This window comes from Leopardus geoffroyi, chromosome A1 (genome assembly GCF_018350155.1).
Source record: "Leopardus geoffroyi isolate Oge1 chromosome A1, O.geoffroyi_Oge1_pat1.0, whole genome shotgun sequence".
In the NCBI taxonomy this organism is placed as follows: domain Eukaryota; kingdom Metazoa; phylum Chordata; class Mammalia; order Carnivora; family Felidae; genus Leopardus; species Leopardus geoffroyi.
This window is the reverse complement of record NC_059326.1, coordinates 21,664,768-21,682,983: the sequence shown is the minus strand read 5'-3', so window position 1 is coordinate 21,682,983 and position 18,216 is coordinate 21,664,768. Positions and strand designations below refer to the sequence as shown.

At 43.8% G+C, this 18,216-nt stretch overlaps 1 protein-coding gene across 1 annotated transcript in view; it reads right to left on the bottom strand.

Moving 5' to 3' along the window:
* Positions 1–7,574, bottom strand: part of KPNA3 (karyopherin subunit alpha 3) — a 102,634-nt gene extending 95,060 nt beyond the window's left edge. Inside the window, exon 1 of the mRNA XM_045475428.1 lies at positions 6,980–7,574. Within this exon, the coding sequence (XP_045331384.1) occupies positions 6,980–7,048 (69 nt within the window). The 5' untranslated portion in view covers positions 7,049–7,574. The remainder of the gene's footprint in view (positions 1–6,979) is intronic.
* Positions 7,575–18,216: the final 10,642 nt, after the last annotated feature.

Here is an 18,216-nt window from a genome sequence, read left to right as displayed (position 1 = left end):
GAGCTTGAAGGGGCAGGGAAGGAGAGAGGAAGGAAAAGCTGAACCTGGAAAAAATAATCAGGTATGAGACTCACTGAAAGATCTCATGAACTGGAGAAAGAACATCAATCACTTTGGGGGCAATTCTTAAATTGCCAGATGATAAGTATTAAGGCTTAAAGTCGGCTGGAGGCAGTGAATACAGAGGCAGGGCCAAAATCCAGAAACAGCACAGAGATTCAAGCTACATGACTGGCATCTGACTGAATGTGGAAGATGAGGAAGGAGTCCAAGAAGCCTCTCAAGTTTCAAGTTCAGGTCACAGTGAGGGTGATGATGCCATAAACAGAGAAAAGAAAAAAAAGGCAGAACATAGCTTTAAACACTTTGAGCTTAAGAAGCTGATGTGATGCTCATGTGATTAATTTCCAGCAGATGCCTAAGACAGATTTAAGTCCCCCACACTGAAGTGATAGTTAAAACTAAGGGAGATGCTTGATGTGGGCAAGAAAAGCAGTCAATAGAGAAGAGAGTCACAGACAAAATCCCAAGACGTGCCTACAGTCAATAGGTAGGAAGAAGAGTTGGCAAAATCAACCAAAAAGGAGTAATCATTGAGGCAGAAGGACAAGGGGAGACTGTACACCCCGTTAGTGAATTCAAGAAAAGAGAAGTATAACCTATCTGCTCTATGATATGTCGAGTCCTGAAAAACTTCATGTTCTGTAAAATTAAGAAAAAAGAGGGAACTACATCAAGAAGGGTAGGGCAATAAGCACCTTAAGACAGAACATCGTTAACCTATGGAGTCTAGAGGCAGAATATGGGGGAAGGGGCAATGTGCATACTCTCCGACTTGCTGTGTTCAACTGTGTCTGTACTTCACGTGTTTACGTTCAATTGCTGTTACTTGGGAGCGTGAAACAGTTAACATGCTGGTGAAAAATCAACTCCGAAATCAAATATGAACCAACATGAATTCTGCATTAACTAACATCATTCTTCTTTAGCATTCAAGTATGAATTAGTTCATGTTGCAGAAATACATTATAACAGAAGAGGCTGGCAAAGGAGGGCTAGGCAACAGTATCAATGCCATGGTGTCAACACCAGAAGGAATATTGGCATCTTAGGATAATATTGTTAGTTTCACTCCCAAATATAGAGGTTTTTCAGATATGCTATCTAGTCTCTCTTCTCAGAATATTCCTTAAATTTTATATACTGGTCACTACGTGACAACTCACAGCCCAAGGTCTTTACCTTCAGTGGGCTTACAGAGCCCACATGCAGAGAACTTGTTGTAGCCACAGCAATTTAACCCAAAGAGGTAAAGGAAAATTCACTTAGGAAAGCATTAGAGAGAAGAAAAACCCTAGGGACTGATAGTACTTACCATGTTGTTGGTGAGTCAGGAAAGGCCCTATGGAGAACTTCTGAAAGGTTTTTTTTGAAGTAGGATGACATGTGCGGCAGAATTACAATCTTGGTGTTCCAGAGATATATAGAAAGGAGTCTGAGTGAGGAAAGAGTTTGCCAGAGTGAGCCCCAGTAAACAGCAAAAGAAGGTATGTACAGAAGAGAATAACCTGTGCAAAGGCATGGAGAAGAAATCACACTGGTCACTCCACCATCTCAAACATGTGATCACAGCTGGCACAAAAGAGACCTAAGGAACTATGTGTGGCATCTTAAGGACTTTTAATTTTATCCTGAAGGCAATGGCAATGATCTTACCAAGAAAGTAACACAAAAGGATTTCAGAAAGACCGACTCACAAGATACAATGGGAAGGGAAGATATTGGTGACAGGGAAACCAGGTGCACGATCATACTTACACAGGTGAGAGTAACAGTGGCCCAAACTAGGGCAGCTGTAGTAAGGTTGGCATCAAAGGCAAAAATAGGAGGGCTCTTCAGATAACTGACTAATAGGAAAAGGGAAAAGAAGGGAGTCCAGGAGATTTTAAGCTTGAGCAATTCGGTAGTAGCACTTACCAACAGAGGCTCCAGAGAGACAGAAGTGAGTTTGGTAATGCTGGTCAAATTGGCAGATGAGAAAATATATATTACCCTCAGTATTAGAAACTTAAACATAAGTTTTAAGTGTTAAGTCCAAGGATATGGGTTATTTTTTGGTGAAACCGACTAACTAGTTCCTCACTAATAAGGAAACTTTGCAAGAGTACAAAGAAAAAAAAAAGCAAATAAATTAAATGATAGATATCAAAAGTTTTTATTAGCAATGTTTTAAAATACCAAATCAGGAATTTCTAGGATATAGCCAAGATTTCTTAAATATTTTCCTCATTAATTAACTTTCAGAGGTTATTTCCTACAATTCAGGTCTGAGGCTCCTTGCAGTGGGAAGACAGTACGGTGAGCAAGAGTTCTGGCTTTCATGTCATCTGCTTCACTGTAAGTCCAGGTCCTGCCACCCCTGATGACTTAGGGCTAGTTACTTACGAATCGTAGTCTCAAGTTTCCTCAGCAGTAAATATGGATAATAATAGTATATACTTCACTGGATCGTTGTGAAAACTAATCCATACAAAATACTTGGTACAGGTAAACTGCAAACAGTAAGTGTTAAGATTTTAAAAATAATTGTTATTAGTTATTGTTACTGATAAAAATATTACATTCTTGAGGTATACAGGAGCAAGAAAAAGCAAAGTTGGCTTGAGTGGCATTTACCAGAGTGTTTGATTTGTAAGTACTCATTAAATGGAACGTTTCCATTTCATGCACTTTTCTGTAAGTATATTTGAAAAGTTTTAAATACTTTTTTAAAAGGGAAAAAAAGCCTAAGAACAATGTCTTCTATAAAAAGGTCTGGTATTAAAATACCCATTCCAGGGGCGCCTGGATGGCTCAGTCGGTTGGGCATCTGATTTTGGCTCGGGTCATAATCTCACGGTTGGTGAGTCCCAGCCCCGCATCAGGCTCTGTGCTGACAGCTCACCTGCTTCAGATTCTGTGTCTCCCTCACTCTCTGCCCCTTCCCTGCTCATGCTCTGTCTCTCTCTCTCTCAAAAGTAAACATTAACAATTTAAAAAAACAGCAACAACAACACCCATTCCGGACCAAATGAAGATAAATTAAGTTTCCTTTTCACAGGAAACTTTTCACAATGTACTCCCTAGTTTTAGCTACGAAATCCATTCCCCCTACCCAAGCTCCAAACTGCTATCTGGAATAATTACTCCTCCCCTATCTGTATCTGTAGACCTCAAGATAACTTTCACTCCCTTTCTCCACTATGAGCTTTCCACAGAAGAGGAAGAGAGGGGCGCCTGGGTGGCGCAGTCGGTTAAGCGTCCGACTTCAGCCAGGTCACGATCTCGCGGTCCGGGAGTTCGAGCCCCGCGTCAGGCTCTGGGCTGATGGCTCAGAGCCTGGAGCCTGTTTCCGATTCTGTGTCTCCCTCTCTCTCTGCCCCTCCCCCGTTCATGCTCTGTCTCTCTCTGTCCCAAAAATAAATAAACGTTGAAAAAAAAAAAAAAAAAAAAGAAGAGGAAGAGAAAGGAACAGGAGGAGGAAGTTCAAATCCTCATTCCATCCCCAATCTTGATTTTTTTTTAATTTATTTTTTTAAATTTTTTTAACCTTTATTTATTTTTGAGACAGAGAGAGACAGAGCATGAACAGGGGAGGGTCAAACAGAGAGGGAGACACAGAATCTGAAACAGGCACCAGACTCTGAGCTGTCAGCACAGAGCCGGGTGAGGGGCTTGAACTCATGGACCGTGAGATCATGACCTGAGCCGAAGTCAGACGCTTAACCAACTGAGCCACGCAGGCGCCCCTGCCAATCTTGATTTTTTTTTGAAAATTCCTCTTGACATACAGGATAAGAGCATTATTCCTCCAGAACTAATTCTAAATATTACTGCCAGTCATCTTATTCCACTGCTCTAATCATGTTGTACCTTCTCACTTTATCCTGGAATAAACTCCTTCAGATCTCTCTATCAGGAACTGTCCAAGTAACTCTTTGCCGCAAATATAGTGTCAGACCACCATGGGCCATCTGGAAGTCTCACCTCTTCGCTCCCTAATCTAATCGCTCTGGGTCTTTATTCACTAATTTCTTTTGCTCCCTGTTCAAGTTCAGCACATACTTCCTATAAAATCCACCAACCTCTTTTCTGTAAAGCCATTCCCGACTGAATGGCTATGAAATTGCTCTCCTCCTCAGCCCTCTCCCCACTCACAACTTCCTGTTAGTGGAACAGGTATAACTTACTCCCTTAGAAAAGATGTATTTTGTACTTGTACCTAGCATCTTATTTGTGTATCAGCTGGTTGTACACTTTACAAAGTTTTATCTTTCATCTATCCTATATGTGAAAAGGTAGGAATATCACATCAGAGTGCATCTCACTGTTTTGAAACAGCCTGATAATCACAACTACTCAGTCACAAAGCTAAGTTGTAGTGTAAGTTTCTGATTTAACACAGTTTCTAATGGATAAAACTAAATTAGAACCAGCATCTAGTCTTGGTTGTACCTAAGTCCACAACAAAGGCACTTCCCAGGTTTGATCCCTGATCAGTTTACCCTTCAGTCACATCCCCAGCAATTCTGCACTCTGTCAGGACTCTTCAACTACTGTTCAACTATTCCTCCCACAAGCCTACAAAGCCCCTTCGTTTTGCCCTCCCTCTTCCTGCATTTTGCCAGGCCAACTTTCCTTCATCTTTCAGGATTAGTTTACTCCAATTCATCCACTATGAATCAACCATAACATCTCCCTTGACTGCTCAGCCTCAAGTTAGAATTTTCTCAAAATATACTTATTGATGTACTGCATTGTAATCATCAGTTTACTTTACCATTATTCCCACTGAACTGTAAACTCCTTGAGGTACAGACTAAATTTTATTCTTTTTTGTATACCCAAGATCTAACATTGTCAGACATCCAACAATTAGTGAAGGAGTGCTCATACCCACTTTGTGACCTTGTACATGCTACGTAAGCACTCTCATATTTCCTCATCTAAAGTACTTTCCTCCTGTAAAGTGGGGATAATGCTATAACTAGTTCATATGTCGTTATAAGGAATTAAGTGTCATGAAGCTGCCAGTATAGTGTCTGCCGCATAGACCTATCATTTGAATGTCTGCTATGTCATGCCTTAGTTACTCTAACGTATCCTGGGAAAGGTAATATTGTGACCAATATTTTCAGGCTGAAGGCTGAGCAACCATGCCTCTTTTTCATGCATCTGGAAATCACTAATTACATTCCGATGATCAGCAAATATTTACTGTGCACCTATTATGTGCAGGAGTCCTTACTAGGTAGCACTGAGTTCCCAGATAATAATATAGGCAAAAAAGAAAACAAAAACCTGCACCAATATCCAAGAGAAGAAACAATGTTGTTAGTTCTTCTGTACAAACAACATGGTCATTTTTCAAACTAGTAAGTTTTGCTTTATAATAGTGGTAAGCTTCAAGAAAGATGGAAAAAGTTCAAAATTAACTCCTATCATCAAGTGGACCAATTAAGGAGGCAGTTCCAAATTTCTTGTTGCTATTCCTAAGTTTCACTTTTGCTTACAAGTATTTCCCACAGAAGAAATTTAACCATGACCAGGGTAGAGATAGATGACCTTTATTTGTCTTATTCAAACGGGAACTCCACAGAATTTCCTTAGGTTTGTTCCAGTTAGTTTTAATTTTGTAGCTCTGAAAAACGGCCTGAGTTTTGTGTTTCTCTACAAAACAGAACGCTGAATGTTTCCCCACCACGTTCTCTAAGACAGGATAAAATGCGCACATCTTCCTCACCTTGGCCCTTTATCAAGAATTACAAAACTGCGAATCATGTCCCCTAGTATTAGAAAAGGAGGCTGTGGACTTAAAACCACGTTCTCCCTAACAAATCCAGAGGTCAGAGTTCCAGGGAAGTTTGTGCAGTATACTACAATGCTTTCAGTAGCTGCAGAGAGACCTCTAGCGCTGCCTCAGTAAGCCGAGTTTGCAAATAGTACCTGCTAATGTCACCTTAATGAGACAATGGCAACATGCTGTGTAGCAACGAACTAAGTGACCACGATGTTTACAGTTTTGCAACCACTTGGAAATTCTACCAGCTTGAAGCAAGAGAGATATACAAGGCCGTATGAACCTATGTATCCGATTTATTTCTGTAAAGCATGTCAAAGAAATTATTATCCTATGCACAATCCCACTACAAGAAAGGCTAAGAAAACAGGTCCTGTGAGCGGAGGTCGAAACAACGTCTCTTCCAAAGCCTCAACACAATAGATGGTAAACTATTGTCCACCTCCAGCTTGCTCCAAATGCCAGCAGTAAGAGGAGTATGAGCTAGAACAGCTCAGCACGACCGGTCCAAAGGACAGCACTGGAATATGAGAAAATGGTCCTGGCGCATCCTACCCTCCCCCATCCACCACCCTCAAACAAGTCAGTTACCCGGCTGGTCCCCACCCCCCTCTGCGGGCCGCCACCGCCCGCCTGGGCCCCGCTCGCACAAGATATGCGCGGGGACCGGCACAGCGCCGGCTCCATGTGCGGCAGCGCGGGAGGCACCGAGGGGGCCGTGCCGGGAGGGAGGCTGCACGGGCAGCCGGCGCGAGTCGCGGCCGCCCCCTCCGCGGTGCGGTCGACGGACCAGGGTGGCAGCATCCCCGGCCCGCGAGGCGCCGGCCCGCGGACCCCGCCTCAGCTCCACATCCCTTCCTCGCCGACAGCAGGCCGCGCCCGCGTGACGGGGCCGAAAACCCCGGCATTTCCCGGTGCCCGCGCCGGCAGCTCCAGAGGGCGGGTGCAGCCCGGCCCGCGGTCCCGTCGCCCGCTCCGCCCAGCCGGGGCCGCGGTGACTAGAGGCGGCGGCCAACTCCGACCCACCGCGAGCCGGCGAGAACCAGCCCGGCGCCGGCCCCCCGCCCCTCCCCGCCGCCGAGGGGCCGGCGCGGCCAGCCGGGTGAGCCGGGAGGGCCCAGACCGCGGAAGCACACTCACTTCCACATCGCGGCCCTTGTTCTTAAAGCTCTTGATGCGGTGGTTCTCCAAGCCCGGGTTCTCGGCCATGGCTGCGCGCGGCTCCGGCGGCGGCTACTCCTGCGGCTGCGGCGGCGGCGGCGAGTCTCGGCGCGGGAGGGGGAGGTGGGGGAGGGCGGGAGGGGATGGGAGGGGGAGGGGGAGAGGAGAGCACGTTCCGTGACGCCTCCGAGCGCGAGGTGGCAGCAGCGCCGGGGGAGGCGCAGGCCGACTGCCGGGCGGGGCGGGGAGGGAATGGCGGTGAGGAGTCGCGCGCGCCCGGCAAGCTGGGGTCACGTGACCGGGGCGGCCACCAGCCTGGACGCTTGCCGGACCGTTCTGGGGATGATCCCCGCCCCTACCCCCAGCAAGGCCTCCCCACAGCCCCTCGAGGATGCAAGTCATGTGCCAGCAATGGAGCCGTTTGAACGGCTTTTACTTCCTCCGACACGCCGGGCTGCGGGCGGAAACTACAGTTCCCAGCATGCCAGGTAGAGCGGGGGTAATTCTTCTGGCCTTGACAGAACGGGATGAATGCCGGGAACCCTATCCGCGCGGCTTTCGGTGCAGCGCGCTCCTTGCGCCTGGGCGTGATGCTCCGCCCCCAAGGCCGCCTCTGGGCGGGCAAGTGGGAGGAGCTCGCCAGGAGATGCCACCTTGCGCCCTATGGGAGGGAGGGGGCGGGGTTTCCTGGGAGGTGCACCTCGCACTCAGCAGCCTAGGAAATTAGAAACCGATCGATGGTTTGTGCTTCGCTTCCTTGATTCTTCTGGGTCTCCTGGAAGAGCAGCCACTCTCATTTGCTGCCCCTTTGCTCTGCTTTGGTTTTATAAATAGCAGTTATTTCCATCCGAAACATACATATGGGATGTATGTGTTTACGTGTGTGCTACCTGGCTTACCGCACTGGAATTAAGCTCAATGAGAGCAGGGACTTTTGTTGGTTTACTGCTGAATTCCTCGCTTCAAAACAGGGCTTGACACGTCGTGAATACTCAATAAATACTTGAACAAATTAGCACTTTAGCGTCGTCTTTCGGTTTCTTCATCATCCTCCCAAGCCCAGTTCTGCAACCTTCACTCTGGCACTTGTGCATTTCCGTGTCCCCAGCACCTCTTGTTCCACCGCCACACACAATCTTCTCAGCTCTCAGGGAGCCGTCAAATTCTGATCTGCAGACTCTCCTTCAAGCTAGCATCTCCCCTTAGCGTCATCGGAGGAATGATTAAAGGAAATTTGTACAATAACTCTAACAGAAAGTTGCTTTCTGGAGCAGTTGGGTTTCTCTGATTGTATGTGAATTAATCCGTTTCAGAATCAATGGCAGATATAAGCAGATATATGATATTATAGTACAATTCAAATGACACTAAGGTCATTCAAAGGTTGGTAGATATATAACCCTAAAGAAATTAAAAGACTTTTTTGAAAGTATAAAGGCCTTAAAGATCCCATGGTCCAGAGGTCATGAATTCAGAAGCCTTACAATGTCCGTGGCATTTGAGCTTTGAGTGGTGGGATGTGGCCCGTTGATAAGCACAGGCCCATTTAAAGGCTTCAGACCACTGTGGGCCAATCTTGCCAAAGCTTCAGTTTTTCAAGGAAAACTAGAAGGCTGTGTTTTTTCCTTCGTTTTTAAATGTCAAATTGTATTTTTTTTAATGTTTATTTATTTTTGAGAGAGAGACAGAGCGTGAAGGGGGGAGGGGCAGAGAGGGAGGGAGACACAGAATCTGAAGCGGGCTCCGGGCTCTGAGCTGTCAGCACAGAGCCCGATGCCGGGCTGGAACTCATGAACTGAGAGAACATGACTTGAGCCGAAGTCAGACGCTTAACCGACTGAGCCACCCAGGCGCCCCTTTAATTTGTATTTTTAAATGTACTTCAGTGAATCAATCACTTGAGAATTCCAGGCCCTCACTTTATAGTATCTGATCCTAATGCAACTACTCATCGAAGGGAAACAACAACAAACACCTAAAATTTAGAATGAAAAAACTACTTCAACTCTAGTTCTTAAGGCAATAGATGTGTGTGCTTGCCAGACTCCCGTACTGGAAGAGAAACATCTAGACTGCCATTCTATTTCTATTATGATTTATCAAGACATTTTCTTTAAAGATAACTTTACCCCCTTCCACCATTTCTCTTCACCCTACTTGCTGTCATTAAGTGTGTAAGTCTTTCATCATTTTATTTTTCCTAAATGTTTATTTATTTTTGAGAGAGAGAGAAGCAGAGTGTGAGCAGGGGAGGGGCAGAGAGAGAGGGAGATACAGAATCTGAAGCAGGCTTCAGGCTCTAAGTTGTCAGCACAGAGCCCGAAACGGGGCTCGAACTCACAAACTATAGGATCGTGACCTGAGCCGAAGTCAGATGCTTAACCAACTGAGCCACCCAGGCGCCCTAATCTTTCATCATTTTAGAATTTTAAACATGGGTCATGAGCACATACTATGTGTCAGTCATTGCACTAACACTAGGATATATTTGTAAACAAGACAGCCTGGTTCCTGCCTCTACACAGCTTCATGTCTATCAGAGGAGATGGACAATAAAACAAGTTTTCACCCAAAAAGTGTGGTGGTTGTCAAGAAAGGGGAAGGAAGCTGAAGGCTCACAGCAGAGAGATCTTTATAACCTGCGGATTCTGAAGACTCCTAACATATGAGGGTAGGATCACAAATGGAGGTCTGTATATCACATATCTAAATAAAATAAAATATATTCTAACACTTGATATTGACATGTGCACTTTCTTTACAACCTAGAAGCCTGAATTTAAAGTTTAAACTTAAATTTCTCGACTTCTTGGACTTCTGCTTCAGAATGTGGTGGTGCAAGGCGGGCTGGAAGCCAGCCCCCCACCCAATTTTTGTTTCCCTTCTTTTCCATGTCCTGGTTCCATCCTACACTGGAGTAGACCTTAAGAACATTTGTGCATACCCCTACCCACAAAGTTCAAGTTCTGCCACTCACCCCCAAAGCTTTATTTACATCCCCCTACCTACCTAGAGAGATGGCCCTTGGCTATTGCTTAGGCCTGGAGTGTGCAAAGTAGTGGCATTGTGTAGCCACATGAAGGCAGACCCAGGATAGAGGCCTGGGGAGGCCCTGGAAGCAGGTTTGGCCATTTGAGCAGGGAATCCCAGGGACCTGTTACCCAGGGCTGGATCTAGAAGCACAGGTTCCAGTGAGCATGACCCCTTGGCCCCATGGACGAGGTAGTGCAGGGAGGGGTGCAGAAGAGAGCCAGAGTGAGGTCCTCTAAAAGACAGAGTCCAGAGCAGGGGCCTCTCTTGCCTGGGTCTAAGTCATTTTTACTCTTTGCCATTACCCGTAGCAACTTAAACATCAATACTCTGGCCCCAGAATCTCTCCATATTCTTAATTCCACCAGGTGTCTACCACTTACAGCTCCCACCAGGCCTTGGAGCACTTAATCTCTGGGAAATTACTAGAGCCAGTGACTCAAATTTGGTGCTTCCCATCGCTAGCACTGTCTCCTCTTTTCCTTCACTCTAGTTTTCTCCTTTGCCCTAAAACTTTTCCTGACAAGTCTTCTTTTATTTTTTTTTTCTATTTTTTTTTCAACGTTTATTTATTTTTTTTGGGACAGAGAGAGAGAGAGAGAGAGAGAGAGAGAGAGAGAATGAACGGGGGAGGGGCGGAGAGAGAGAGGGAGACACAGAATCGGAAACAGGCTCCAGGCTCTGAGCCATCAGCCCAGAGCCTGACGCGGGGCTCGAACTCACGGACCGCGAGATCGTGACCTGGCTGAAGTCGGACGCTTAACCGACTGCGCCACCCAGGCGCCCGACAAGTCTTCTTTTAAATGATTTTCTTTTCCAAAGGTATTTTGAGTGTTTACCACATAGCAGGCATTGTTGTCATCAGACGCAATGGGGGGGGGGGGGAGCAAAGCAGACTCAGGAAGGAAGAGCCCTCTGCCTGGGTGGTCACTCACACTCTCCTTCTTCCTCTGACTCACCACCCACCTTCTCAGTGGACAGTCAGGTGGCGATACACAGACTGCAACACAAGCACAGCTAATCCGAAAGGGAGCTCATGGTTTTCCCTTCTAAGTCAGCTCCTTCTGCAAATACGCCACCACTGATATAGGCATCACCTTCTTCCAGGGACTCCATTCAAAGCTAAGAGGCATCTTTCCTCCCTGCGTCTCTCTCAACTCCCACACCTAGTCATCATGTTAATACACTAGTCAATGCTTCTTGGATCTGGCTCTTCTTGCCTTGCCTCCCATAAGCCTACCTTAACGCCTCCTAATTGGCCCCCTGCCCCCTCCATCCTCTCCACAATAATCTGACTCACCTCTCCAGATCTTCTTAATTCTTTCTGTATTCAGCACACTGCTTCCCCTCCATCACTTCTGTCAAATCATTTCTAAACTCCTCAGTCTGCTGATTCAGATTGTGTCATCCAGCCACAGTGCAGTGCACTTTTTGTTTTTTAAATCTCTGACTCCCCTACAAATAGCTAATGGTTCAGCTAACATATTCTACTCACACTTTCCAAAGTATGTCTCAACCTTTCCCGCCTTCATATCTGTGCTGTTTGATTTAACCTAGAAAGCCCTCGCCTTGTCTCCACCTGTCAAAATTGTTCCGCCTTTAAATACGCAGTCCACAAAGTCACCTTCTCCGTGAAGCTTTCCTAGGATGATACAGTGGAGGGATCTTCAGAATCTGAACAGTCAGACCCTAGGGCTGACTTCGTACCAGAGCAAGCATAGGTAAGTCACTCTATTTTCCCTGAACTGTCTTCTCATCTGCAAATGAGGGTTCTGAATCACAGGGTTTTTGTGAGAATCAAGTTCTAAAATGCATGTGGAAGTGCTTTAAAATTGTTACATTAATGTTAGTTGTTACTATCTTTCCAGCCAGGAGTGATATCTTCCTCTCTGAAAGAAGAATTTACCGGCCATTTTGCATTGCTGTGATTTGTGTAGAGTCTTATCTCTCTCAATCACCTGTAAACCCTTGAAATAGCTTGTACATATCTGTGTCCCCCAGCCTAGAATAACTGAATTTCATGCATGTTTTTAAACGAGTAAATGAATGAGTGAATGATCTCCTTCCTTCCCTCATAATCACGTGACTATTTCACTACTCTGTAAGAGCACCTAAAGCAAAGAGCAAATACAGAAAATTGAAGAAAATGACATTGAAATTCATCAACCCAACCATCTAGCAGTGGTCTTGAAAACTCTGGTGGTAGTGAAATCTAAAATAATAACAAGAGTTTACATTTACTGAACACCTACTGCATGCTAGGCATGTTCATAAATCATCTCTAATCCCCCTGAGAACACTGCATGGTTGAAATGATCATCTCCGTCTCTTTCTGGGGCAGGTGGAGCCTGAGGCTCTGGTTCAAAAGTCAGTAGCAGCAGACACAGCACTGTGGCAGTACATTGAGAAGTCAGAGAGGAAGAACTTGAGAAACTCTCAGAAACAACCGGGGACAACTAGAGGGGGGCTGGTGTCTGGCGAGTGAGCACTCATACGTGAAAATGTAGTGACTTCATTTTATAGTAATGGGCCCATAGGCCTAAGACAGACACACTATACTTCCAATATCATTCTCAAATCATCAGAATAAAATAAACTTAATGTTAACATTGTAGTGAGCATATGGTAATTATAAAAAGCGTAACTCAACGATTCAGAATATACGTAAGTACCTCATCATGTCTCAAGGTCATGATCCTGGCCCTTAGTTATAAGTTTACAGTATCCTACCTATAGAACCAAATGATACCCTAGAGATGAGCACTGTCTCGGAAGTTTAATGACTTGCTGATTCTCTAAATAACAAGCTGTGTGTCCTTGAGCAAGTTATTTGATGTCTCTTAAGTCACAAGTTCTTTACCTGTAAGAGAAGCAGATTGGGGGCACCTGGATGGCTCAACCAGTTAAGCATCTTACTCTTGATTTCGGCTCAGGTGATGACCTCAAGGTTCCTGAGTTTGAGCCCTATGTCTGGCTCTGCACTGATGGTGGGAGGGGATTCTCTCTTCCCCTGTCACACATGCATGCCCTTTCTCTCTCTCCCTCCCTCCCTCTCTCTCTCTCTCTCTGTCTCTCTCTTTCTCTCCTCCTTCCCCACTTGGGCACTCTCTCAAAATAAATAAATAAACTTTTAAAAAATTAAAAAAAGAAACAGGTTGGACTGGATTATCTCTAGGGTCCTCGTACAGGCATAGTTCTGAGTCTGTGAGATCGTCTATCCAGCCTAGCAGCATCATTTCTATTTCTCATTATTTCACAAATGAGAAATCCAGAGATAGTAAATAATCATAATTGGCAGAGGGACTAGGAGCTGAGTGTTCTGACTTTTTCCATGGGTAGCCAGTTCTTCATAGGCTTTCTGATTTTCTGGAGGCTCCCACTCTGCTCAGCACACCAGCTCTGCTCTCTCTCAAATGCTTTAGGCCACCAAATCACCCCCGAGCCACAATTTTCACTTTCTCAGTTATCATCTCAGATAAGAAATAGTTCATTCACGTCAGGGTATGAATGACTTTATTAAACCACTGGAACTCCAGTGGATGGAACTTCTGGCATATCTGGCCTATTATTAACATCCATCAGCCCCTCCCTCCACCAGAAAACAAAGAACAATTGCGCCAATCCCTGCTGGAAGTTGTTTTGATAAAACAATACTTACTGGAAAGTGACTTCTTTGAATGAATACCACATTTGGGATCTGCTTCTATGTTATCTTCTCCAGTAAACACGAGCACCTGGAGGAAATGTGTCTCCCTCAACATTCTGTCCCCATCTCTAAGATGGTACCTGGCACATTATGGGGCTTCAATGAAGGTTGGATGGATGAAAAAACACGTAAACTTGAGTAGAGAAAAAACATGAAACTGACCAACTAGAGGGGAATCCATAAAACCTTTGGTGTAATAAAACTGAAGAGTGTATTTCTTCATGTTATAAAAAAGTCACGTTACCTTAAGGAAGGGGATTATGGTCATTAAAGAATAATGATAACCAATAATTATAACAATCAATAATCATTGAGTGGACACATGTTCCAGGAACCATGCTAAGCCCATACTCAGATTATTTTCATTTAATTCTCACAACACTATTATCAGATAGAAACTATTTTTATCCTGTTTTATAGATGAAGAGTGTGAGGCCAAAAAATGTTAAGTAACTCTTGCTTGGCCAGGAGGAGATCGGGTCCAGGCTATCTGATTCTGGTGCCCACATTTGTAATCTGTTTTTCTGAGGGTAGGCACACAGAGAGATGGGGGCAGGAGTAGTTCCAACCTCAGGTTAGGGCATCTGCAAGGTCTGGTCAGTTTACCCGTCTGCTGCAGGACCCAGCGTTGCTGAGAGCCATGTTCCCGGTTCTGGCCCCCCCTGGATTTCCACAGCAGTAAACAAAGAGATTTCCACAGGACAGTGAAGTTGTAATCAATTGAAAGAGAAAGAAGAAAAGTCTAGGTAGACTGGCGACTAAGAAAGAATTAAACTAGTGCAAGAAAACTGGTCTCTACTGAAAAGAGACTTTACAGTCAAATTAGCCGGTCTGGGAGACAGCCTAGCCTGACGAACCATAAATCCAGAGGTCAGACAAGGAAGGGCTATCATCTAGAGTTCTATTAAGTAGGCATTTATGTTTTGTTTTCATATCACTGTTTGTTGGAGGCATAGGCTGTTTATGAATATTGAACATTAAAGACTCCAGTTTGTAAATATTCAGCTCTAAAGCCATTTATGAAAAACCAGATGACTGGAGGCAGGAGATACCTGAAAGTAGAAATCAAAACAGTTTTGTTAATTAGTTTGATTATAAACATACTCCTGTGTCCCTGCTACTCAGGGAATTTGTGATTCCCTATTTTGGAAAATGCCTAGAGAACTGAATCTTGCAGTAAGAGTACAGTTCCAGGAACAAATTTTTCCCTTTTTCAAATTGCTCTGCCCCTTATAATCAACATTGCCAATATATTAATAATCACCAAGTAAAACGTACAATAGAAATTTTCCAATTTTGGTATATGTGCTGCTGAAGTGAGCACAATAGAAATTTTCCAAAAGAAGTTTTTCCTACCTAAATTTTATGAGTCATTTAACTTTGAGGTCCACATCCCTTTGAATTCTGCAATTTAAGTGACTTTGCTTTGGTCAAATCTACCCAAATAAAAAATTTTTAAATAATAATAATAAATGACTTTGATTTCCATGACATTTTTTTTTTCTCCAACTACATCTTTACATTTGATCTCTTTGATATCTAAATGGACTACACATGAGATCACAGTAGTTCGAGTGTTTATAGACCAGACAATGTGATGCCTGGTGCAGCCACTACATGTGGCTACTAAAGTTTAATTTTAGGCATACCTGGGTAGCTCAGTAGATTAAGCGGTCGGCTCTTGATATCAGCTCAGGTGGTGATCTTGCCGTCATGGGAATGAGCCCTGCATCAGGCTCCATGCTGAGAAGAGCCTGCTTGGGATTCTCTGTCTCCCTCACTCTCTCTGCCCCTCCTCCGCTTGCACACACACTCTCTCAAAACAAATAAATAAACCTTTAAAATAAATAAATAAAGTTTAGTTTTAATTAAAATTAAATAAAATAAAAAATTGATTTCCTCAGTTACACTAGTCTCACTTCAAACGCTCAATAGCCACAATGTGGCTGTCACATTGGACCACAGAGATATAGAACATCATCACAGAAAGTTCTATGGGACAGCAGTGCCTTAGAAAGAACACAGATTTAGGGGCAGATTTAGGTGGCTCAGTTGGTTGAGCATCTGACTCTTAATTTGGCTCAAGTCTTGATCCCAGGGTTGTGGCTCTGTGCTGAGCATGGAGCCTGCTTGGGATTCTCTCTGTTTCTTTCTCTCCATCTCTCTCTCTGCCCTGCTCCACTGCTTACTCTCTCTTCCCACCCACCCCCCCACCCCACCAAAAAGAACATAGATTAACAACAGACAGATTCCCATATTTCACTAGACTTGTAACCACAGGAGAGTTTCTTAAACTTTCAAAGTTTCAGTTAGTTAAATTATAAAGCAGAGATACAAATACCTACACCATTAAAGTAAGCAGTACAATGCCCAGCACATTTTAATTGCTTAATAAAACTATTATAATTGGGGGCGCCTGGGTGGCGCAGTCGGTTAAGCGTCCGACTTCAGCCAGGTCACGATCTCGCGGTCTGTGAGTTCGAGCCCCGCGTCGGGCTCTGGGCTGATGGCTCAGAGTCTGGAGCCTATTTCCGATTCTGTGTCTCCCTCTCTCTCTGCCCCTCCCCCGTTCATGCTCTGTCTCTCTCTGTCCCAAAAATAAATAAACATTGAAAAAAAAATTAAAAAAAAACTATTATAATTAATGAACTATTATAATTATTATAATTAATGAACTATTATAATTATTATAATTAAGTATTACAATTAACTTAGGGATCCAAAATGCAAGCTTTTGAGACTCAAATTAGACATCAATATTTTCTTCATACTCTGAGTACTCAATAAATCTTGCTGGCTACCCAAAAATATTAAATTGAATTAAAATTCAGAGCATCATAGGACACTTAACATTATTTTATTTCTTCATCTAGGACATCAAACTTCTGTAGGCAAAAAACAACTTGAATTTCCCTGGAGAAACCTTAGACCCAGGTAGCTATTTAGATCTATAAAGTATGACCCAGGAGGTTTCTGATTCCCAAGCCATCCCTGAAATTTGATTCAAGAATATGTCCAGCAAATGTTTGTATTTGTACAAGAAATCTATTGGCTAACTAAAGTTGACTTGGAGAACAATCAGGTGAAATTCACATAACCCTCCCCACCACTCTTTAGCCTAGAGATAAAACCCATGGAAGTTACACATCCCAACACTTTTGAGAGTATTCCAAGTTATTGGAATTTTTTTTTTAATTGCCTGGGTGGCTCAGTCCGTTAAGTGTCTGACTCTTGATCTCAGCTCAGGTCATGATCTCGCGGTTCATGGGTTAGAGCTCTGCATCGGATTCTGCACTGATGGTGCAGAGCGTGCTTGGAATTCTCTCTCCCTCTCTCTCTGCCCCTACCCCACTTGTGCTCTCTCTCTCTCTCTCTGTCTCAAAATAAACTTGAATATATATTTAAAGAAGTAGTTCAAGTCATCTAAGTGTCTCCCCAGCCCTATCCACTCTCCCCTCCCCCTTTCAGGTCAATATGAAGCCTTATGTAACAACATCCAAAACAGAGAGAGAAAGCTGTGGATAATGTGCCCACAGAGCTTAATCCCTGCTACTCTCACAGAGGGACACATTGCAGTTAGGAATGCAGGCAGCCAGAGCCAAGATAATTCCAGACTCAAGAACAATTGTTCTATCAACTGCAACTACACAAAACAACCCAAACAAAAATAGCCAGGAGAAGCTGAGTAACCTATGAATTGCTAATATCACACTTACTTTGAAATTTCCATTTTCTAGGCTTCTCAAAAAAAAATCAAGATTATGTAATAAGATGGTTAAAAGAGGACAATATTCTGCCCTTACTATTCAGCGCTGGATTGCAAAATGTATAGTAGTTTTCAAAAACCTTTATTTCGTCCCCTTTTAGGCCTTTAATTGAACTTTACTTAGGTTTGAAAGGTTGCCTTTCATACCAAAGAGGTACAAATAAAGGGGAGGTATCTCTCTTGGAAGGTATCTACAGTCCAGTAATTGATGGGACCATGGCTGGGGCCAGTGTAAATACACAGCAAAATTGTGTCAGGATGTTTTCTGACGCATAATATGAGCAGGTACAGTTCCAGTCACTCACTGCCAAGAGATAAATCTAAACCAGGTCAATACCTGCCATCTAAAATGGTCATAATTCTGAAAAAAAGTCTACATTAGTGGTCATTTGTTTACAGTAGAAATGAGAATAATAATGAACATTTATCAAGCACTTAGCATGCTCTAAACACTCTTATAAGTGATTTGCGTGTGTTATTAACAACAACCCTTTAAGGTATGTAAATAATGCCATTTCCCATTTCACAGATGGGTGAACTGAGACACTGAGTGGTTAAATGACTTGCCCAAGGTTACACAGCTAATCAGTGTGGGAGTCAGGATCCAAACTCAAGCAATCTGAATTCGTTTTACAATCTTGTCTCTGCAGACAGTTGGAACAATGATGAACTTAAACACCAACTCTTCACTACACGTTAACCTATGACCATACA